Source organism: Delphinus delphis, chromosome 15, assembly GCF_949987515.2.
Source record: "Delphinus delphis chromosome 15, mDelDel1.2, whole genome shotgun sequence".
Classification (NCBI taxonomy): Eukaryota; Metazoa; Chordata; class Mammalia; order Artiodactyla; family Delphinidae; genus Delphinus; species Delphinus delphis.
Window position 1 is genome coordinate 25,503,895 of NC_082697.1, and position 24,374 is coordinate 25,528,268.

Genomic DNA, 24,374 nt, shown 5'->3' on the forward strand with positions numbered 1-24,374 from the left:
AGAAGTCACAGCCAGCAAATGGCAGCACTAGGATTCAACCCCAGGCAGTCTGATGCCCATACATGACCCAGCTTCCTGGCTTCAAGTCAAGCTCTGCCCCTGACCTGAGTGTGACCTTGGGCAAGACCCAGCCCTCTCAGTCTCTCCATCTGTACAATGGGGACAGAATTATGGCTGTTGTATCAGATGATGTGGGAGATGAGAAATCCCACACTTGACCATCACAAGAGTGTTTCAGCATCACTGATCATTACGGAAATGCAAATGAAAACTACAATAAGATACCACTTCACGCCCATTAGGATGGCTATCATCAAAAAAAAAAAAAAAAACAGAAACAGTAAGTGTGGATGAGGATGCAGAGAAACTGGAACCCTTGTGCACTATTAGTGGGAAGGTGTGTACAGCCACTGTGGAAAACAGTAAGGCAGTTCACAAAAAAAATAAAAATAGAATCACCATATGACCCAGCAATCCTGCTTCTGGATATTTACCCAAAAGAACTGAAAGCAGGGTCTCAAAGAGATACTTGTACACCCATGTTCATAGTAGCATTATTCACAACAGCTGGAAGCAACCCAAGTGTTCATCAACAGATGAATGGATAAACAAAATGTGGCCTATACAAGTAACGGAATATTATTCAGTCTTAAAAAGGAAGGAAATTCCACAATATGCCATGACTTGGATGAACCTTGAGGACATCATGCTAAATAAAATAAGCCAGTCACAAAAAGACAAATACAGTATGATTCCACTTCTATAAGATACTTAGTCAACTTCATAGAGACAGAAAGTAGACAGGTTGCCAGTGGCTGGGGGAGGGGAGAATGGGGAGTTAGTGTTTACTGGGTACAGAATTTCAGTTTTACAAAATGGAAAGAACTGTGAAGATGGATGGTGGTGATGGTTACACAATATTATGAATGTATTTAATACCATTGAACTATGCACTTTAAAAAGGTTAAGATGATAAGCTTTATGTTACATGTATTTTACCACAATTTTAAAACTTGAAAAAAAATTATAAAATATCTGAAATCCTGTAAAGGAAAAACTCTGGGTAACTTTAGAAACATTGTAAGAAAATTCTATAAATTCTGATAGCGTGTTCCATGTCATCACTGTATACGATTAGAAATGCAGATGTACATATTTTTTTGTTCCTGTTCCCTCAATCAGTCACTCATTCCTTATGTGCATAATCTTTGTCATAGCTGAGTCTCACCTGTTCTAGTATTTACATAAGAGCTTATGGAAGTACTAAAGCCAGTATCTACTGTGAGTATCTATCACGGTTCCACCCATGGAGCTCTCAGCACAGAGCATGGCACACAGTAGGTGCTGTGTAAATGATGGGTAAATGATTACCAAGGTAAATGATCACTGTTAACCTCTGGCCCCAGGGGGGTGATAGGAGGTCCAGTACTCGGGGACGGGGTGACGCTGTGCTGGAAGCGGGCCGGCTGCTCAAGCCGCAAAGGGCACAGGGATGGAACCTGCAAGGGAGGGACTCCATACAGGCAGGGGGAGGCAGGTGGAGAGGCTGGCAAGGGTTCAGCTGGACATTAGGAGGGCGGATAAATCAGAAATACACTATCTCCTGGGAGAGCACCCCGGACAGGCCCTTGTCCTGCAGCAGAACCCATCCCTCTGGCCATCAGGCAGGCTCCTCACCAGCCCCTGGGAACCCTCCAGCACCCAGTCCCAGGGCCTGCCTCTAATGGTCTCCATGGTCAGGGTGGCTTCAAGGGGTCACCTCAACCTCCTGCCACTCCCTGCCCCCTCCCAGCAACCAGTGGACCTGGGAGCTATTCATATGCAACTTGGCATTTTTTCCATAGTTTTTATGAGAACCGGCCTCGTTATTAACAAGAATGTTTTTTTTGTTTGTTTGTTTGTTTGCGGTACGCGGGCCTCTCACCGTTGTGGCCTCTCCCGTTGTGGAGCACAGGCTCCGGACGCGCAGGCTCAGCGGCCATGGCTCACGGGCCCAGCCGTTCCGCGGCATGTGGGATCTTCCCGGACCGGGGCACGAACCCGTGTCCCCTGCATCGGCAGGCGGACTCTCAACCACTGCGCCACCAGGGAAGCCCTCCAAGTATTTCTGAGGTATTTTTTAATCTGAAGGGAAACTCCAAAGTGTAAAATAGATAAAAAGCTGAAGTGCTCTGGAGAAGCCGCTGTAATAGCCTCCAAGCATCTCTCCACAACATGTCTGGAAAACTACTGGACGGGGTGACCCCGAAGGCCCCTTCCAGCTTTAATCTGCAAAGATATGGTCATTCAGAGACTGTATGGCTTCCTAAGTCCTACCAAGAGCCCAGTGAGACCGGAGCAGTAAGCTGTAGTAGCGATGGGTCAGAAGTGAGCCACCTTCAAGGGGACAGTAATCTCGGGAGAACAGGACTAGCACCACCAGGCTCTGGAGTCAGACTGCCTGGATTTGGATCTATTACTTCTTGGCTGTGTGACCTTAGGCGAGATGCTTAACCTCTCTGTGCCTCAGTTTCCTCATCTGTCAAATGAGGATAATTATAAAAACTACCACCTACGTCCCTAGCTCCCAACCTCCTCCAGAACAAGCCACCACCATTCCCTCCACTTCCCAGGGTGTCCCCTACCCACCCCCAAGCCCTACGTGGTTCTGGCCCACAGCTGAGAGAGAAGGAAGAGGACAGCTTGTTTCTGTTGACCTTACCCTCTTGGGCAGCGAGGGCAAGGGGCTCTGAGAGGCGTTGAAATGGAGGATGGGCCCGAACATGCTGATGTTCCAGAAGAGGATGTCCCCATTGTAGGAGGAGGTTCCAAGGAACTGGTTCTGGTACCTGGCCATGCTCAGGACATCCTCCGTGTGGAAGGTCTGCCAGTGTTAGCACAAGAGCACCGGCTTGGTCTTGTGGAACCTGCACACATGGCCAGAGGCAGAAGGGCTGAGAGCTCAGCCTCACTGGTCTCCTGGGAGACCCTCATGGCCTCTAGGATTTGGAGCGCTGACCCAGAGGAGGACACTCCAGAGGAGGTGTGGATCAGGGATGAAGCTCTGCCCTGCGACTGCATTTACTAAGCACCTATTACGTGCCTGCTCTAAAGGTCCGGTCCTAGGGGCTTCATATACACTAGTCTTACAGATGTGCCCCATTCAGACACCTGAGTAAGGATTCAGGTTGAAAGAAGGGGAAACCATGGGCCTAGAAAAGCCCTCTGAAGAGGAAGGGACCCTGCACATGCTGTTCCCTCTGCCTGCAACGTCCCTCCTGTCCCTAGCCCCTCACTGCCTCACTGAGACCCCTCCTGCTCACTCTTCAGATCCCACTCCACCCGACATCCTCAGCTGACCCTTTTCTGACGGCCCCTGAGACTAGATCAGATTTCTGTCCCCTCCCCATAGAAACCTGTACTTTTTCTTTTTTCCATAGCACTCAACAGACTATCACAAATGAAGTTATTTGATTAGTGTCTGCCTCCCCCTGGGAGCTCCAGGAGGATGAAGACTCCATATGCTTGTTTATACCCGTCCCCAGCACCTAGTACAAAGCCTAGAACATATCGGCTGCATGGAGTGATGAATAAATGGACAGATGAGAGGGTGAAGCAACAGACATCACCCAGCACTAACTTCCTGCTTGGTGTTCCAACCACCAGCAAAGCTAGGAATGGAGGAACCCATCTGAAGTCAGGAGAGAACAGTTAGCTGCCCTCACCTCCCATGTGCACCCTGGCTACTCACGTGAAATAAGTGATTCTCTTACTCCATCCGGTCACGTAGAACACTTTATTCATACGGACGATCCCACTAATCTGTTGAAGTTGAAAGAAGACAGAACTCTAAGGTACCTCAGAGGAAATGGCTCCAGGCCCCAAATGTCTTCCTAATTATACCAAGCAAGAAATCAAAACTCCCCATAATGATGAGAATTCCCTAGATGTGATACCACCATATTTTTTTCAGAGTGCTCTCACATCCCATTATCCATTTGATGGACTTGGAGTGGGCAGATTGGGTAGGTATCCATGTCCCTCTTACAGGGGGATAGCAGGGAAACAGACAAGTGACTTGGCTAAGGTCAAACGACTGAGTGATAGGATCTGGGCCAGTCCTCCAAATCCCCGGCTTCTCGGCCAAGTGCTCCTTCTGGGTTGGTTAAAGGACTGTGTCACAGGGGTTACTAACGGGCTCAAGTCCCAAAGTGGGACTGCTGCTTTGCACTTTGCCACACCCACAGACCATCCCTATAACCCTGGCAGTCATTTCCCAAACAGGGGTACGGGTGGCTCTGAATCATGTGACCCCACTGCTAGCAATGCCATCCAAAGCTCTAAGAGGTAGGGTAAGAAGTGCTAACACACCAAAAGAGCAAGAGTAGCTAACATTTGTAGAACACCTATGAAGGACAGGCCCTGTTACCTGTCTTCATTTTTTGCACAAGGACACAAAGGGTCAGGCAGGCACGAGGCCAGGCAGTCTGTGTGCACAACCTTTCAGAGAGGCATGGACAATAGCATGTCCCAGGGTCACAGGAGCTGTGAGGGGCCCCCAGGCCCCAGCTGATGGACCAGACTGACCTCCATCTGGTCCGGGCTGGGGAAGGTCAGCAGGCACTCACCAACGCTGGAGTTCCACATCTTCGTGGCGCCATCACGCAGACCCGTGAGCAGGCAGGCCTCTGACTCATCCAGGGGCGTGGCGGTCAGCTCCACGTGCTGGTCGCGTCACGGAGAACTCTGTCATCCTTTTGCCCGTCACGACCTCCCACACGCTCACCACGCCGCTCAGGCAGCCGCTCACCACCTGTGGGGGTGCACACAGCCAGGGCTCCTGGAGAGGAGAGGGCCCCCGCTCCCAAGGGCAGCCTCCAGCTGGCGTGACTGCGGGTAGCTCCGCTGCCACTCTGTGTACCGAGAAGACAGGCGCTCTGGGCCCTCCTGCTGCGGGATAAGCCACTCTTGAAAACAGGCTTTCCTCGGCCCTGAGGCCCACGGCGGTGCAAACAGGCACAGTTTTTTCAGAAGGAACCAGTCTGGTGAAATCCCCTTCAACTCAGAAATGGCATTTATCAGAATCTATCCAGAGAAAATAATCTCTAATTCAGAAAAAAAATTTACTGCAAAGTCATTAATCACGGGGGATAGAAAAAAACAACAGGAAATACACTAACTGTCCCCTAAGTAGGGAAATGTTGAGTAAAGGTACATCATTCCACCTAAGGCGACAACTATTACAATGAAACAGTAACAGGTGAGCCTACTTCAGACCAACCTTCCTGATGAGAACATCTAGAAAGCTGGGGAAGGGGAATTTTTTGAAACTGCTGGAAGGCACTGAAGAGCCCTAAGGTATAAGGGGTGCTGGTGCCAGGGGTCCGAATGAGAGGGAAACCCAAAGAGGTGAGCTCTGGCCTCGCGCAGCCAAGGCCATGCTGCAGCAGACGCAGTGGGGCCAGGAAAGGGGTCCCAGTGGCAGTGCGCAGAGGGCCCAGGTGCCCTATCTATCCCCACACTTCAGAATCCATGTTCCCAGTTGCCCTGCCCAATGCAGAGATCTCTACTCAGGACCAGGGGGCTGTCCACAGCCTGGGCCTCCCTCCCCTCCCACGATGGACAGTGCTGAACCAGGGCTTCCCTGGAAATGGCCCCCAGGAGCAGCACCCACACCCACCCAGGGAGCCTCGAAGAGCAGCTCACACCTTGTGTTCCATCTCACACTGTATAAAGAAGGCTGCCTGTCCAGAACTGACCTGGGGCGGTAGCCAGGGGCGCACAGGCTCACAGGAGTTTGGTGACCCGCTGACCACGTGGTGGAGCTCCTATCTTACCCGGGGTGACCCCTCTGCAGGGTTGCTGCTCGCCCACCTCCCACTGTCCTGCACCACCACCCAAGCTATGAGCGTCCCGTCCCACCCCACCCCCTGCTGGCCTCAGAGACGAGCTGCTGACCACTTACCTGCTTGAAAACCTTGCTGTAGAGGATGGCGCACAGGGGCGTGCTGTAAGTCGTGGTCTTCTCCTCTGCTCTCCCAGGCCCCTGCGTCTCCAGGTACCCTTTTAGGATGCCAATCTACAGGTGAGGAGGGGCAGACAGTTGGGCAGTCAGAAGGGGCCTGCCCTCAGTGATTTGCCCCAGGGAGAAACTTCCAGTAACCTGAGACATCAAGATATCCTCAACTACACACAGGCTTGCTGATAGCTCACCCCTACTCCATGGCCCCCACTTCCTGAGATCAGGGCTCCCAAAGCCTCGTGTTCCCACAAGATCAAAATGCAAGTCCAAGGTCCCTTTTATAACTTCTGAAAAGCATAAAGCCTCAATCTGGTGTCCCCTCATCCAGGAAGCCTTCCCTGACTACCTCTGCCTCAGGCTAGGCTAAGGATCCTTTCTCTGTGCTCGATGAAGCACCTAGCACACATCTCCATCATAACACACGGCATTTTCTACTAAAGTTATGTGTTCTCCTACTACCCCATAAGTTCCTTGAGGGATGGGACAGTGCCTAATTAATATATTCTCTGCTCCTGACAAAGAGCAGAGGGCTGATAATGTGTGATGATTTGAAATGAACTTCAAAGGTCTATTTAATTCAACAAATGCTGGCAGCCAGTCTGACACTCAGCAGAGACGAAGGAACCCACCAACTCCCTTCTCAAGAAAAACCTGCCACCTGGGAGAGCCAGCCAAGGGCACAAGGACAGCGTGTGTGTCACCGGCCAACAGAGGGAAGGAGGTCTCAGTGGGGCTTCCCCTTCCTCCCAACCACAAATGACACCCTCACCGCCCTTTCTAGATAGAACCTCCCCCTCTACTGGCTGCTGATTGTCCTTGCAGTCCCCTCAGCTCCCATCTTGTCACAGGTCCCCCTGTCACCCTGGACGGTCAGCCCCTTGTGCTTCTCCCAGGCTGTCCTGTCCTCCAGAGTCAGGACAGACCTCACATGGGCACCAGCTAAGTCATGGCTCATAGACAGTGTTCACAGCAGGTCCCTCCAGGCTCTCTCCTTCAGAGGGGCTGCTCGGGGGTGGGCCCTGCCCTCCTGGGCTTCACAATTTGGCAGGAGGGACAGGCATGTAACCACGACAGGACAGAGTTATAAGGGCCGTGATCAAGGGGAGGCAAGGGAGCGTGGAGCGGTGGGGGCGGGCGGGGTCTTCTAAGCCAGCCCGGGCCTCAAGGTGGGCTTTGAGGAGAGTCCGGAGGATGCACGGGTCAGGAGGACAGCAGCATAGAGGGTGACCACTGAGGGCCTAGCAACAGTCCCCCAGGAAATCCCAGGAGACGAGAGCTTTGAGGACCAGCCCACAGAGTCTAGCAGCTTTGTCCTCATGGCACGAAGCAGTCTCAGGACGGACGGGATGTGACCACCCCTCGGTGTCCCATGGGACTGCAGAACACGGCTGCAGCCCCTCCCCTCTGGGTGCAGACACGGTCCCACCTCCCTCTCATGCAGCGCTGAGTAGGTGCTACAGATGAGGCTGTCGTCATCCTTGTGGAAGTATGCGCTGGTGATGGGGCAGTGTCCCAGGGCAAAATGCTTCCCGCAGAAGGACTGGAGGCATTCGTAGTCCTGCATGTCCCACACGCGAATATTCTGCGGGGGTGAGAAACAGGCAAAGAGGCCAAGAGTGGGTTCTCGGGGATGCAGCTGGCACCTGAGGCCTTGGGGTTCTCCTGGGAGCGGGGCCAGGGCACCCAGTGCAAGCACTTCCAAGACACACCCACCACGCTAAGTGACTGCCATGGATCACAGCCCTAAGACAGACGCTGTGCTTATGCTCAAATGAGGAAACCGAGGCACGCCCCCCGCCCAGCCTCCCCCAGGGTCTCTACCCTGCTCGAGTAGCTGCTGCTCATCGGCTGAGGATGAAGACCTCACAGGCAGCACTTGCCCCTGCAGACCCTCACTAGCTCCCACCCCAGCCTCCCTCGAGTAAAGCCAGGCAGGGCACAGAAAGAGCTGCCAACATCATTGCCCAAAAGGCTCACCTGTCCCCCTCGACTTCCTCCCAGGTTGAGGAAGTGTCCCCAGAGGGGCCCCGTGGAAGTCCCTCCAGGACACTCCTCACTCGGGGCGCCAGCAGCAAGCTGGACACGGCATGGGCGTGGAGTCCACAGACTGCCGTCCACACCGTGGCTCTGCCCATCGCTGCCCATGAAGGTTTGGGCAAGTCTACTTCTGTCCCCGACCCCTACAGCCTCGGAGCCTTCATCAGAGGTGCCGATGCCCAGCTCCCAGTGCTGCCAGGAGAATTCCAGACAGTACCAAGTGTGGGGATGTGTGGGCAGCGTGGCCTGGTGAACCAGGGCCCTGCCAGCTCCTGATCTACTGAGTCCCAGAAGACACAGACTTGTCCCCTGAAGGAGGGCACCTGGAACCATTGGCCTGCATCCCCCAGCAGGTGGGGAGAGACCCTAAACCCACAGCTCAGAGAAGCAGAGGAGCGGGCCTGATCAGGGGAACCCCGGGCATTTGAAAAAGGTCTAGTCAGGCCCTGCAGCCAGGGCAGCCAAGCAGTAGTCACTGGGAGAGCCGAGAGGAGCAAGTTCGGGTCTGTGGGGAGGGAAAGGCTCACATCTGTTGTACACCTACTATGCGCCAGACATTCCTCTGCTCTTTCACCAGCAGCTCTTCTCTAAACCACTCAACACCCATTCTCTGGATGAGGAGACTGAGACCCCATAAAGGGAAGGGCCCTGCCCAACTCTGGTGGGCTGCTCAGAGCTGGGCTCAGGCCCCTATGGGGGTGGTCAGAGACCCACGGCCCCTTCATGGTGCCACCTGGGGTACCTGCCTCTAGGCCTCAGGCCAGGGTGGGACCATGGACAGGGAGGTCACACCATTGCCCTGGGCCTCAGGCTCCTGCCAACTGCAGCCAGCTCCCTGGCTGGCTGAGCTCGATCGTTCTCCCTGGGCCAGCATCTCTGCTGGGGAACAGGAGCTAGTGGCGGGCGTCAGGGCCGAGCTCCCTGAGGACACCTTGTCCTTGGAGATGCTGAGGAGGATGCTGCTGTGCTTGCTGTTCACGAGAATGTGTGTCACCGAGGTCTCATGCCCCTTCATCAGCCACACAGGCTTCTTCGAGAAGAAGGGGTTCCACAGGCAGATGAGGGGGTCATGGCTACCAGTCACTGAAGTTGAAAACCGGGTATCAGCCACTGGGGGCCTGCGCTGGGACCTTGTCCTGGGGCCAGGTCTCGGACTCCAGCCAGGCTCGGCAGGTGGGGGGCGTTGCTATGATCCATCCCTCTGCCTCTCTCGTCCCGCCTCCTCTGCCACCATGCCAAGCAAGCCCCTGTCACCACTCCACCCCAGGTGCCCAGGGGCGGGGACCAGAGTGGCTGGCGGCAGACGCTGCAGGGCCTCCGCCTCCGCTCTGATGGGCCCCACCTCTCCAGCAGCCCTCACCCTAGTTCCGCCAGACCAGCAGCCTCACGTGATACAAACGTTACTTACCCAGGACATTCTTTTCTGGGCAGTAATCAAAGCAAAGAATCCCTTTTCTTAAATTCAGCACTGAAAACCTACAACAGCACAGGGGGAAGGCTGTGACCGGAGGCCTCGGAGAGCCTCTGAGGCTGGGGTGTGGAGGAGCTAGAGGCAGGGCCGCCAGGAGGCCAGGGAGAAGTCACCACGTCTCCACCCAAGGAGAGAGCGGCCCCCAGAACCCTGCCCTGGGCTCACCCTGCCCCCGAGGCAGGGCCAGCACCGCCAGCAGAGCGGCAGCCCCCGCTCAGCCCGAAACCAGCAGTACCTGGAGGAGACGCCCACCTCTCGCCTGCACATGAAGGCGAAAGCAGCCGCGAAGCAGGAGCAACTCCTGCAGCTGCACCACGCTCGCCTCGCTCCAAGGGCAAACCTAACTCGATCTGCACCTTCACTATACTATACATGGGTGGGAGACGGCTGTCCTCCCACCCATGACACAGACCAAAAGGTGGAAGGGGATCCCCCAAAGGCTAGGGGAAGAGAACAAGGTGTCCCTGCTACGTGCTGGTCCCTGTGCTGGGTGCTGTCTTGTGAGTCACCTGGACCCCTCACACAACCCTGAAGACTGTCATGAGCCCTGTGCCGTGATGAGGACACAGAAGGAAATAAAGGAGCTTGCCCAAGGTCCCATGGCTGGCAAGGTTGGGGGGGGGGTCAGTGTTCAGACCCAGGGTGGGCGTGGCAGGGAGAGGCAGTAGGCTCAGGAACCAGAGCTCCAGGACAGGAAACGGTGTGGCAGGGCTGGAGGCCCGGGGGATGGGCGATGGGGAGCCAGGAGGCCGTCGGGGTGCTCAGGAGGGCCAGGGGACCCAGGCAGGGCTTCTGGGAAGATCAGGGGAAAGGTCAGGCCCAACAGCCCTCACAGGCCCCAGAGCCCTGGGAGCTCTGTGCCTTGCGTGTGCTATTCCCTCACATCCACACATCCTGCCCCGCCAGCTCTTTCCACTCAAACTCTCCCTTCAAAACTCAACTCCAAGGCCTCTAACGCAGCATGCTCTCCACTGAACTTGCCCCTGAACTGCACCTCTGCTACTCCCCAGGGAACTAAGCTTGGTTATCACCCTAGAGGCTCCCTCTCCTGCGCTCTCATTATTCACCTGGGCCCCAAATCCTCTTTGTTCACATCCCACCACAGCCCAGGGCCCCCTCGTTTCTGCATCAGCCTCCCAGGAGGGCCTCTTAACCTCCCCCCTTGCTCCCACTCCCCTGAGCTCCCCACTCCACAGCCAGAAGGATTCCTCTAAAAGTCAAAACTTCACCAAAAAACCCTGGTCAGGGAACTAAGATCCTGAATGACGCGCCGTGCGGCCAAAAGAAAAAAGGACATTAGAAAACTTCAAGAAGAGCATACCAAATACCTGTATTGTCAAACCAGATAAGTCTCCCTCCATGCTTATGTGTGCAGAGAAATGTTCTGGAAGAACAGTCACAAAACATTACTAGAAATCATTTCAGCCTGATTCACCCATTTATTCAACAAAGATTTCCTGGCTCCTATGCCCTTCCAGGATGACCAGAGGTGCAGACAGGATGCCCTTGCCTTCACTGGAGCTTTTCTTCTAGAGGAAAACAGCCTGTGCAAGTAAAGGAACACAGGGACAGGGAGACGGACATGTACACATCATGGCAAGTCCTGCAGGGAAATAAGCAGGTGGCTTTGACATGACGGCTGGCTGGAGGAGACCAGGTCTCTGCACAGATGGCTGCTGTGCAGAGAAGGGACTGGAAGGTCAGAGGGGACGAAGGGAAGAAGTCTACAAGGCCACTCCAGAGGCAGAATTTGGGTTGGCAGTGCCAGGCCCCACCTGCAGAGGCTACACCCCAAGAGAACATCAGCAGAACAAGAGACCAGCCAGCAGTCAATGGTGCCACCTGCTGGCCAGTGTGTGTACTTCATACAGACAAGAAGGAACGGGGTGTGTGCTCATGTGTATAACTATATTCTGCAACCCACCCCTAAAATATATCTCAAATCTCTCCGTCTCCACGCCAGGCAGACTCCAGACCACCATCACATGTAGTCTGGATTATTACAATGACATCCTCACTGGTGTCCCCATCTCCCCTCCTGCCCACATACGTACATTCCACTTGCAATAGAGCAGCCAGAAGGATGCTCCCACACACCAGAGCACACCATTCCTCAGCTCAGAACCATCCTAGAACCTTGTCTATATCTGATTTCAAATAATCATAAAAAGATATTTTTGAGACACTTGGGTAAAGATTAACTTGGACTAGTACTAGTGATATTAAAGCATTATACTATTTCTCTACTTTTGTGTTTTAAAAATCTTTCATAATAAAAATGTTTAAAAAACAAAAACAAACAAAAAAACAGGCAGAGAGGAGCAATGCAAAGGCTTGGGGGCAGGAACATGTGTGAGCCACAAGGGGGCCCCGTGTGGCTGGAGTGGGAAGGTGGCAGGCAGACCAAGGAGCCTGTCATAGCCTCCTGCCCTTGAGACCCAATAAAACAAGAAGCTGAAAGACATATCACAGACATGAGGTAATACTCCCACCAAAGCAGAGAGATGGACCTCGGCAAACCAGCTCCAAGCAAAATCCCACCACACCGCCCCACTCAAACCACAAAAACCAAGACAGAAGATTCCCCACCGCCACAGGCATACACACCCCTCCTCCAACCTGCAGTTAGTTCCAGGACTTGGGGATTGGATAAGGGAACGGGGAGAAAAGCCCACAGGATTCCGGCTTTATTTTTAGTGCTTGAATTTTTTACATATGTACGTATACCTGTGTGACTAACAGTTGAGTATTTTTTTTTTTTTTTTTGGCCGCACTGCTCATCATGCGTGGTCTTAGTTCCCTGACCAGGGATTGAACCCTCGAGCCCAGCAGTGAAAGTGCAGAGTCCTAACCACTGAACCACCAGGGAATTCCCAACAGCTGATTTTAAAAAATAAAAAAGACAGAAGATGAAAAGATGCCCCCTGGGGTAGAGGAATCTAGAATGAAGGAAATAGATTAGAACCATCTCCAAAGAATTAATGTGGCCAACTAGTGAACACACGCTATGTACAACACTCACTCATGTAAGCCCTGAGGTAAGTGAAGGGCTATTATCACCCCCTTTTACAGACAAGAAAACCGAGGCTCGCAGAGGTGAAGCAACTCACATTCATTCCTTCATTCAGAAAACATTTTTCTGACTGTATCCTTACACTATGTGCTAGCTTCTGTGCTGAGTTTTGTGTATAAATTGGTGGATAACAGAGGCCTCATATTTTTGCTGCTGGTGGCAATGCCAGAATGATTAAAACCAGATTCCATAAAAGTTCTTATCACAGGGAAAAAAATGCACAACTGTGTGTGGTGATAGATGTTAACTAGACTTGTGATCATTTCACAATTTCAAATCGTTATGTTATGCGTCTTAATATAAGCTTAATATAATGTTATATGTCAATTTTCAAAACTGACAACCTCAATTTAAAAAAAAACAGACTCCAGAGCCCATGTTCTAACCACCACACCTCACTGTTGGCCCACAGGACACACAGTGCTTCCTTGGACCCAGCATGATCCACAGGACACGGTATTACTGCCCACAGGAGATGCCACTGTCCCGGAGGCAGGTCCCCTCTCAGGAGGGATGGCCACCTGCGGCTGAAGTGAAGCCAGAGTCCCGGAGTCACTGTCACCACCCACCCCCTCCCAGCCCCACCACCTCTGCCTGGAGACAGGTGCTCCTTACTTGAGGCTCTCTGGGACTTCGGGCGGCAATATGGTCAGCACCAGAGAGGACTCCTCGATGGCTGAACAGGAAGCCACCAGGTTCAGCTGGGGGATAAACTTGACCTGTTGACACCAGTTGGGGTGGAGAGCCTGGGAAGACAGCAGTGGTGGTGGGAGACCCAACCCAAGGACGGTCATCCGGGCCCAGCCACCAGATGGGCTGGAGGGGCCAAGAGATCCCCAAGTCTATGCCCCTCTAGTTATCACAGCTCTGACAAAGTGCTCCAGCCCCACAGTCCTAGCCCAGGTCATGTGATCAGGGGTGTGTGGCCACCATTTATCAGTGGAACAGGTTACAAGCACTGAAATCTGCTGTTAGGTGAACTCTCGCTTATAAGTTAGAGGACAGGCAAGGTCTGGCCCATCCTAATACCACTGTCTGTGGCCCCATGCCAAGGGGGAGGGAGGATGGATCCAAGTCCGCCTAGTCCACAGTCGCTGTCATCCACGGGGCGCCCACCATGGGTGAGCCTGCGCTTCCCGGCCCCACCGCTGTCCGTGTTTGTCGGGAAGTGGTTTGCAGTGAGCGAGGATGTTATCTGGTACAAGTTGGGCGAGATTGGGACTTCCCCGAGACTGGGACTTCCCTGGCGGTCCAGTGGTTAAGACTCCGCGCTCCCACTGCCAGGGCCCGGGTTCGATCCCTGGTCAGGGAACTAAGATCCCGCAAGCCGCGTGGTATAGCGAAAAAAAAAATAAAGTCTGGGACCCACAGGTCAAGGGCATGGCCTGGCTGGACAGGTTCTGTGTTCTGGCCCAGTGCTTGGCCTCCCAATCTGGAGATTCTCCTCTCCAAGACAAGAATGGAGGCGAGGTGAGCTGGGTTTTGCATGAGTTGTCTCACCAAGTGTCTGTCGTGGTGAAGGCTGGAGGATGATTTGATCACCAATGGCCAATGACATAATCAATCATGCCTGTGTAATGAAGCCTCCGTAACAACCCAAAAGGTGGGGTTCTGAGAGCTTCTGGGCTGGACAACATGTGGAGGTGCAGGGAGAGTGGAGACCCGGACAGGGCATGGAAGCTCCGTGCCCCTTCCACATACCTTGCCATCCTCATCTCTTCCATCTGGCTGTTCCTAAGTTATATTCTTTTCTAATAAACCAGCGATCTAGTAAAGTAAAACGTTTCTCTGAGTTCTGAGCTGTTCTAGCAAATTAATCGAACCCAAGGAGGGGGTCGTGGAAACCTCTGATTAATGCCAGTGGGTCAGAAGCACAGGTAACAACCTGAACTTGGGACTGGCATCTGAAGGGGAGGGCAGTCTTGTGGGACCCTTAAACTGCGGGATCTGACGCTATCTTGGGGTAGACAGTGTCAGAATTGAGTTGAATTGTAGGACACCCAGCTCGTGTCAGAGAATCGCGTGGAGATGTGGGAAAAAAACACACGCTGTAATGGGTGTCAGAATCCTATAAGCACTGCAGGTGAAGGGGTGAAGGCAGAGGCTGATGGAGCAGGGTTGTTCCAGGCTGGCTGGTTGGGGACCCAAGGGAAGTAGGGGGGGGGTACAGTATGTGGGGGGAGAGCACAGCAGCCTGAAGGAACGGCGTGTGTCAAGGCCCTGAGGTGGGAAAGGGCTTCGTGTTCAGAGAACAGCCAGGTTGCTGGCGTCTCTGTGTTAGAGAAAGGAGGAGAAAGGTAGAAAGCGAGACTGGGAACAAGCCAGGGGCCAGGTCCGCTCGTGTCCTGATGGTCGTGGGGAGCACTTGAGATTTTGTGCAAGACAAGAGAGCTACTGGGGGATTTTGAGCAGAGGAGTGACATGACTGTATTTCTAGCTCAGGATTCCTGAGGCTGCTGAATGGAGAAAGCACTGCATAGAGAAAGGACGTGGGGAAACGGCGAGAAGCCGCTGCAGCCACCCAGGAGGGCTGGTGCCTGAGCAATGAAGGCGGTGAGAGAGACCAGTCACACCTGGGATGGTTTGGCTTCTGCACAAAGAGCGGACGGGATCCAGCAGCTGCCTCCACCCCATCCCCAGAGACCAAGCCCCAAGGGCAGAGACCGAAGGGCAGATCCACCTGCTGCATTTTTGTTTTTTTACCTGTGTACAGCTAATTACCATGGTTACAGCCAAGGAAAGATCCCACTTACCCTCAGCCGGTAACTTCTATACATAGGGGACTTCTCATTTAAGAGCTTCCGTGTGGAAACATCGGTCCAGTGATCTGATAGGGGAGAAAATCAAGGCCCATGTCACCAGCTCTCCTTGTTTGTAGAATAAGCAAGACCTCAGAAGAACCCTTGAGTTGGTTTGCAACTCCCATGCACCCCAAAAGGCTTTCCCATCCAAACGTTCACTCAAGCCTCCCTGTGTCCTGGTAAGTTCAGTGGGGTGAAGTCGGCACCCAGAAAACAGACCGGGGCCAATAAACACTGCTGCCCAGAGTCCCCCTGCCAGCTCCTAGCAGAGCTGGAACCAGATTTCGGGGCTCCTCACTCTCCCCAGCTGGTTGAGTCTCCATTAGGGAGCTCTGACTCTGCTGGAGTGGAGAATGAACTGAGATCCTGGGCTCTTATTCATTCTGAAAATAATCATTTGGGAGTTTGCCATCATGCTTCAAACTACTGAATACATGCCCCCCCTTGTCTGGCAAATACAAGTTCCAAGAAGGAGAAGTTGCACGCATGCGTCGTAAAGCAAGCGTGTCTGGCGCAGTAAGCACAGCCTTGCCCTCCCACTTTTCTCTCCTTCCACCTTCTAACAAATCCATGAACTGACTGTGCTTACCCCATTTGAATAAGGGAACTGAGGCACAGAGAGGTTAAGCAACTGGATCTAGGTCATACAGAGCTGGTCTGTCCAGCCCCTCCCAAGTCAGCATGCTGCTGGGCCCCCCTTCCTGTTTGTCCCCAGCCTTCAGTCAGCATGTGGCATGGAAGGACTCCCATCCAACACTCTAGCCTCATCTGCCTCCCCTCCAATTTCCTGTCCACCACTCAGCTCAAAGACCACCAACTCCTGTGCCAATTCCCAGGGTGGCACAGAGCGACCACGGTGGGTTGGGTCAGGGCAGGTCGGGCGCCAGGGGCAGAGGCAGACGAGACAGGACACAGCAGGGTGCCAGCCCCCTGCTGCGTCCAGGGCAGGATCCACCTTCTGTCCGGCCAGTGGCGGATGCTGCCCCAACAAGCTGGGCAGGAGGTGTCACTGAGGCCTGGGGGCCCCTGGAGCCCCTGCTCAGAAACTCTGGCTAGAAGCCCAAGTGGCCATTCTGGAGTCCTGGATGGAGAGGAGTCAGTGTCCCTGGGGGCTGGGGCCCCCTCCAGATGGACACGGTGCGGCCTGGAGGCCTGACACTGCGGGTCGAAGGCTCGATCCCAGGCAGGGTCCAGTTCAGATATGTCCCCGACAGCCCCAGGCCCCGAGGCCTCGGGATCTCGTGCCCCTAGGCAGAGCAGCCCCAGACAGCATCCTCCAGCATTCAGTCGGTTTGGGATACAGCCTAGCAAGTGGTTCAAGTGCAGGCTCTGGCGCAGACTGCCTGCCTCAGATCTCAGCCACGCTTAGCCACTGTGGGGCCAGTGTAAGCGCGTCTCCCCCTAAACCTCCGGCTCCTCCTCCCTTAACAGGCTGTGACGACAGCAGCCCCTCCTGGCAGCAGGCGGGAACTGCAGGAGGTGACTGCCCAAAGCGCTCAGCACCCAAGGGCTCCGCAAGTGTCCCTGTGCTGATTCACGCTGCTCGTGCGGAGTCGGGCCTTCCTCCAGGCGCTGCGAGGAAGCGCAGCCTCCTGGGCAGCCTCTCCGCCCCACCCCAACACCCACCCACAGGCAGCTCCCAGCCAAGGAGAGCAGAACCCTCCTCACGCCATGGAGGAAGCTAGCGCCACCTCCCCAGGGCCCAGAGCGGGTCACATAGCTGCCACAGGTTCTTTCTTCCTGGTATGAGGAGGGTCCTGAAGCGCCCCCACCTCCGCCCCGGCCCTCACGTGCACTACTTCCCACCTCCAGAGAGATTGCCCATCTCCCCAGCCCCGTCCCGTGTCCCGCTGTCACGCCATCACCCCATCTCCCACAGGCGGCTCTGAGCTGAGCATGTGGGTGCACCGCCTTCCCAGGGACTCTCGAACCGGGAAGCAGGGAGGGGAAGGAGCTCCCAGGGCAGGACCATCTCCCCCCACTCCCCACATCTCCGCTACCCCATCTGGAGGTCCTGGGGAGGATTCAGGGGTTGAACAGCCCATGGGTCACATCGTTGGAGGTGAAGACGATGACATTGCCTTTGGTGTCCCCATAGCAGAACACAGCCCTGTGATAGTCAGACCTGGGAAAAGAAGGAGACAGAAGAGGCCACGGAGCCGGCTGGGTGTGTCCAGTGCAACCCTCCGCCCCTCGCCGGCCTCCAAGGCCCTTCTCCACCTTGGGAGCGAGGGCAGATCCCACACAACTTTCCAGCCTTGACCTCAACAGCTGACAAACGTGGGCCCAGCCGCCCAGATCCAGACCGTTGGTGAACCAGGTCCAAGAGAAATCAGCACTTTTTCTTAACCAGAATAAATGAATCCCTGGTCCTTCAGCTGCTCTTTGTCAAGTCACCCTACTGATGGACCATGATGTTCCCAGAGACACAGTGGGACAGGCTGGGTTTGATGGCTGACTTGGTGAAAGGAAGAGGGGCCGACAACAACTCTGAGGTCTGAGTGACCATGAAAGGGGACCCAAGAGAGGAGCAGCTTGAGGGGAAGAGGACACAGGCACAGAGGGTGGGGATCTTCCCAGTGCTGCTTCCAGAGAGGCTTTCTGGGGGTCCCAGCCCCACTGCTGCCAAGCCCCTGCCCCGGTCTCCCACGAGACTCACCAGTAGTTCAAGGTCAGGACGCAACTGTCCAGATCGATGAAGGTGAAGGCCCAGACACATTTACGGTTACTGATATCAAAGAACTCTGGGGAAGAGACAGAAGGGGAGGCACACATGAACCCAAACCCATGTCCCAGGCCTCAGGAGTCTCTGGTGACAGTGAGAAGCCTCACTACTCACCACCCAGCAATACTCCCAGGGGACTCTAACTCATGCTCACAGTTGGCTGGGTGACAGGGCTCTCCAAGTGCAAAGGCATGGCTTCCAGTGGCCAGGCACCGGCCTGGGGAACCTCGGGGCCTCACCTATCTTCTGGTCGGTCGACACTATCGCAACCAGGTTCATGTTGTGCAGACACACCATGTCGATGACCCGCATCTGCTGGTTGTGGAGCGGATGGATCTGGTAAAGCTGCCAGAGGGAGAGCAGAAGAGACCTGGGCTGCGGAGGCTCCCCGGGAGAGCACGCCAGGAGCACAGCCTCCCCGCAAACCCTCTCCTGCCACCCAAGGCCCTGGAGCCAAGCACAGACCTGGTGTGGAGCCCAGCCTTACCACCAACTACCAACGGTGGGGTCTTGGCTAAACTCCCTGACCTCTCTGAGTCTCAGTTTCCGTATCTGTGAAATGAGCTTAAAGAACACTCATCCTCACAACCCTTTAGCGAGTTTGACAAGCTCATCAAGTTTTAAATGTGCATAGTTTGTGATCCCAGGATCCATTCCAAGAGGCATCTACAGGTGTGTCTGCAGGTACTCACAGAGCAGTGTAAGCAGGAACGGGCACTGCTGCCCAGCTACAGCAGCAACAGGCCAGAGTCTGCCTGGAAATGACGCCTTACAAACCCACACCACCGATCACGGCCCGGACATTAAGAACGCGGGAGCTGTGTACATACAATGCAGAATAGTTGCCTAGACCTGTTACTAGTGAAACAGCAAGGTGAAGAGCAGCATTATAACGTGCTACCATCTGTGTATTTAAAGAGAAGGGGTCGGTGTATGTACAGGCTGTCCACGGAAAAGCACGCCCAAAGTGGCCACAGCAGTTGCCTCCAGAGAGGAATTAGGGTCTGAGAGAGGAAGACCGACTTTTCCACGACCTGCCCCTCTCTGCCTGAATCTTTTTTCTCTGATTTTTATTGAGATGTAATTGACGTATAACACTGGTATTCGTTTTGTTTGTTTTGTCCAAATCTTGTTTACCACCTGCCAGTGTGGCCTGGTCCAAGTGGCTTATTAACGAGAAACCGTCCTGCCAGGTTGTGAGGAACGAATGGAACCGTGACAGCTAAAGCATCCACGTGCTGCCGGCGTTGGGAGGAGCTGGGCCGGCATGGGTGCCGCCCACCCTGGTGCCAATCTCACACAACCCTTACACAGACAGAATCTGAGCCGGCACTCCAGGCAGGGGACACCACAAGCAAAGGCAAGTCAGCAGAAATGAGCTGCCACGCCCAGGGAAGAGGGGGCCAGCCCGACAGGTCTGGGTTGGAGAGGACGGGCCGTGAGTGAGGTGTGGCCAGTGGCGGAACTTGTATTTTACTCCCTGAGTAGCGCCACGCGGGCTCCGAACTGTCCCATCAGAGCTCAGAGCACCAAGAGCAGGGGCCTGAGCTAACGGCTGGGGCAGGGAAAACAATGCACCAGGGCCCCCAAGGCCCCCCTCTGGCCCAGGGCTGGGGTCTAACCCACACACAGTGGAGGTGATAGTAATGCTCATCACCCCCAAGACCCGCGTTCACACCAGAAACTGAGAGCCCTGGGGAGACTCAGAGACTTGCCCAAGGTTGCACAGCTGGTAAGCGAAGCCCAGACTCCAGGGCCTTCCGGCTGCACAACCATGGCCATGCAGTGAGTGCCCGAGGATGGTGCTTGGCGGCTCACTCTTGCCAACATCTACTTGCCAAAGCAGCCCCTCAGGGAAGGATGCCCAGGTCTGTGGGCCTTCTTGGGGAGCCTCCCTCTGTCCTCTTTGGCCCTCCCAGGCTTTGGCCCTCAGGAGAGCTGAGGTGACCATGTTGTAGCCGCAAGCAGGAGCTCAGGCTATGATGTGCCCCCCTGATAAGCACACAGAGAAAAAGAGGGGGGAATGTGCCAGAAACGCCAGCCTCGGGAGTACAGGTGAGAATCCCCTTTGATCCTAGGCTACCAAGTGCACCCAAGAGAGTCACTAGAACTCCACACACCTTGGTTCTCTCCCTTGGCAACTGGGGTCAGGGGGATGATACAGAATCCTTCTGCCCCAAAGGATGACCCCTGATGCAATTAGGAAACACTCTGCAGGCACAGAGCATGCTCACTCAGCCTTCTCTGCAGAGCTGGGCCCTCCTCATCTGCTGGAGGACTCTGGCCTGGCCTGGCAAAGGCAAGTACACAGGGGTTTTCCCGAGCATTCTATCATTTACCGCGCTTGGCCAGGAGCTGACGGCACAAACGACCATGACAATGACGATGTCAGCTTATGTTTATCGGGTGCTTGCTGCGTGCCTTGCCCTGCTCCCAGCACCAGGCATGGATTATGTCATTAAATCCTCCCAACAACCCTGCCTGTAGGGGATACTATTATTAACCCCACTTGACAGATGAGGAAACTGATGCACAGAGAGCAATATAGTAACTTCCAAGGTCACAGAGCTGGGGGGTGGTACAGTCAGAGCTCTACGTCTGGCAGTTGGGCTCCGGAGCCCATGTTCACAGTCACTGCGACTTCCTCCCTGGTCCAAGCAGAGGATTTGAACCAGCAGGACTTGGTGGTGGAATGGGTGTGACAGAGAAAGGAAAGGAGGTTGATCTCCAACACGAGAACCCTGGTGGATGACGATGCCATTCACTGACCTGGAGGCACAGGAGAAGGAAGCCTGGTGGGCAGGGAGGGCTACAGTGACATTCAATTTGAACAAAGTGGGTTTAGGTTATCTGTTGGACATCTAAGTGCAATGGACATCCAGGTGGAATCCTGCTTTCAGAAAAGAAATGCGAGGCTCATGGTCCCATGGGGAAGCCAGGACCTGCTCCCAGGAGCAAGTGTGGCTGTCTAGCCCACGGGTCCAGAGAAGGAGCCCACTCGGGTCCAGGGCATGAAGGCAGAGACTTTCCAACCACCCACGTGGGCCCCACTCACCCTAAAGGAGCTGGTCAGCGAGAAGGACTCCGACCAGAACTGCAGGATCCGGTCCTTGGTGACAGTCAGGAAATGCCCTATCTTCTTGCGCCGCTGGACTAAGAACTCCACTTTCACAATCTCACACCCATGATTCCTGCGGAAGGTGATAAGAGAGAGGAGCCCAAACCAAACCAGAGCAAAGAGCACAGAGGAGGAAGGACACAGCTTCCCTCACAGGCACCATGAGAAACTCGGGTGAGTTTCTGTGAGACGTGGTCTCTGCCTCTCCTCCAAAGGGGACTGTCACCGCTGACAACCGTGGCCAGAAGGAAAGGAGACCCACATGGGATGCTGGGGTGACACGGGCCTCCCAGAGCAGTAAGTTTATCCCATGAAATGGCCAGTCAGCTTCCTCATGATGGGATGGGCCAGATGTCCTTTCACAGGAAAAACAGCCCACAGGAGGCGAGTGGAGTGGGGCTTGTGAGGAAAACTGCAAAATAACAGTGTTTCCAGCAACTACTCTAGTGCTTAGAGATGGAGGGGGGAATAGGGTCCAAGAACGAGATAAAAGTAGATAAAGGGACAGTGAGAAATCAGGGCCTTGTGAACCCAACTCTTCATCTCCAAAATCATGCCCTGAGCATAGCTAATAGCTCCTGGGGCATGCCTGGCCTCACAGGAAGCCACTGAACAGCCTTCCCAGCGAACTTCAACGCCACCTTCCAGTGGCTTCTTTCCCGTCCCCAAGCTGGCTAAGCCAACTGGCTATTAAAGGGCCAGACACAGCACAGCACACTCTCTCCCACTCGATGTGCCCACACCTCTGGGCCCCAGCGGGGCAGGTGATGTTGCCTCACCCTACAGGGAGCCAGGGGCTAACTGCCTGGAGTTATGTCCTGGTTCCCAGCAGAGCTGGGACTAGAACCCAGGCACCTCGACTCCGACTCCAGCCAGAGCCCTTTCCACACGTTGCCATGGATGTGAGCTGAGCCGTGACTTAAGGATAACCCACGTCACTGGGAAATTCTACTGTGTTACAGACTCTGCACGAGAAACGGGGACTCGTTATCTGGACACGGCTCTCCCCTCTCTCTTGCCCTCAGCCCACGGCTCTGCTCAGAGCCTGACCAATTTTCTCAGTCACCTCTCTAGCCGTCCCTTCCAATTCTGCCTCCTCTGTCAGGGCCAAGGGACTGTAGGGAACAGACCCAAGAGGTGAGAGCTCTGAAGTGAAGAGTGCCCCAGGAAGCTGTCCCCTCCTGAGGTCTCAGCTTCCTCATCTCCACAGTGACAGCACCTCCACGGGATCAAGGAGATGGTGCGCTGGGTGAGCTTGGCCCAGGCTCAGTCCAGGTGAGCCAGTTTTCAAAGTTACCCCTTCCTGATGGTGATGAAATATTATTTGGCTATTTTCTCCACCAAGCTGGACATGCCCTCCAGGTTAGGAGGTTGAGCAAATAAACAGGAGAAAACAGGGACAAGCTTCTTGTTTCAGGCCCTTGGGATCACCCTGGGGAATCAAACGTCCCAGGAAATAGACCAGCAAAGGTATGACGACACCCAGCAAAGTTTCCATGTAGAAATTTACGGTTGCAAAGTGTGTCATCACTCATATTTATTGGCTATTCCTCAAATCTTGACCAAATTGTTTTCAAAGTTACCCTTCCGTGGTTTTCATCGCACCATCTTCTCTATTAAACTTCAGGTTGGTTGAGGGCAGAGACACCCTTGTGGTCTTCTCCGTGGCCTGCTCTGGGTGTGGTCCCCAGAGACAAACTCACCCACAGCCCCTCTGGTTATAACCAGGCCACAAATGGAGGCCACCACATCTGTTACCACAGGACCTGGCTCCCAGGCCCCGGCCGCCTGCACGGGGCATCTGGTGCCCCAACCAAGGCAGACTCCGGGAGGAGAGCAAGAGGCCTGCAGCAGCCCAGCTCAGGAAGCCTGGGCCCACGGGCTGGATCCACTAGAATGTTCCTCATTCTTAGGGAGTTTGGAGGGGGTGGGGGCAAACAGGGCCAGGGCACAGAGAGAGAAGGAGCCACATGGAGGAGAGCGCCCGCGGGTCAGGCACAAATCAAGGCAGGGACAGGAGCCACTTGCGCCAGGAGTGATGCAGGGGCTGCTCCCGAGGCCCGGTGCGGGCTTGAGCAGTCTCCTGTGATGGCCCTCACTCCTGTCACCTCAAGGGAAAGCCCTGTCCCCGCTATGTGAGCCATCTGTACCCTGTGGATGAAACCACAGACCTGCTCAGCCCCAGCCAGAGCAGAAAGTGGGAGCAGCGTCTATGCTGTGGATACGGAGGGTCCAACAGAGCAACCCCACCACTGTCACTTAGCCTCCCTGAGCCTCAGTTTCCTTGTCTGAAAAATGGGGACACAATGAGGGGCTGCTCAAGCCCACCTATGGGGTTGTGAGGCTGAAACAAGCTAAAGAATACAGAGCTGCAGGCGTGGTGCCAGGCCCACAGTGGCCCCACAGACAGGCGCGGGGACTTAGGAAGGGGCGATGCAGGGCTGGCCCCAGCCTGGTCCAGACACAACCTTCAGTCCAGGGAGCCCAGGGAGAGGCTCCTTACAGGGGTATGATCCTCATGGGAAGGTGGAAGCGCAGGTAGCACTGGCTTCTCATCATCTTCTCCTTCCCCTTGAACTCACGCATCACGTAGTCCAGGTACTCCTGCTGCCTCAGGAAGAAACGCCAGCAGGGAGGGCGTCGGCCAAACTGGCAGAGCACCGGCTTCCAGTGCCTCGCCCGTCTCTCCCAGCCCCTTCCAAGGGGCTCCGGGAGCCCCCAGAGGCTCTGGCCGAGGGAAGAAGCCAAGCACCAGAGCTGTTCTTGGATCTGGATCGGTAAAGGGCCTCTGTGCGTGCATTTGTGAAGACAGCACAGCAGCGCCTCCCTCAACGCGTTTCTGTAATCCTAGATAATCCTCACATCACTCCACATTTGCCATTGCATCTGAGTCTCTTTATTCACCCCACTTTATGTATAATAAGACTAAGACCCATATAAGTATAGATGAGTTGCCCCAGCTCATATATCAAGAAGTCAATAGCTGGGGAGGACCCATAAGCCAGGCCACGAAGGCAAATCTAGACTCTACTGACCAGCCTCACGAAAATATGGCCAAGGCCGAAATGGGCCACCATATGAAGCTATGACAAGAGACAGGGGACTTCCCTGGTAGTACAGTGGTTAAGAATCCACCTGCCAATGCAGG

The 24,374-nt window shown here is 54.6% G+C and overlaps 1 protein-coding gene across 1 annotated transcript in view; it reads right to left on the reverse strand.

Moving 5' to 3' along the window:
- Positions 1-771: 771 nt before the first annotated feature.
- The window catches only part of EFCAB8 (EF-hand calcium binding domain 8), a 32,378-nt gene continuing 8,775 nt past the window's right edge, over positions 772-24,374 (reverse strand). Inside the window, 17 exon segments of the mRNA XM_060030961.2 lie at positions 772-815; positions 1,430-1,499; positions 2,702-2,906; positions 3,731-3,801; positions 4,567-4,711; positions 4,713-4,792; positions 5,945-6,058; positions 7,446-7,583; positions 8,970-9,121; positions 9,447-9,514; positions 13,198-13,328; positions 15,336-15,409; positions 17,384-17,508; positions 18,043-18,127; positions 18,348-18,453; positions 21,164-21,299; positions 23,730-23,830. Coding sequence (XP_059886944.2) covers positions 772-815; positions 1,430-1,499; positions 2,702-2,906; positions 3,731-3,801; positions 4,567-4,711; positions 4,713-4,792; positions 5,945-6,058; positions 7,446-7,583; positions 8,970-9,121; positions 9,447-9,514; positions 13,198-13,328; positions 15,336-15,409; positions 17,384-17,508; positions 18,043-18,127; positions 18,348-18,453; positions 21,164-21,299; positions 23,730-23,830 — 1,845 coding nt within the window.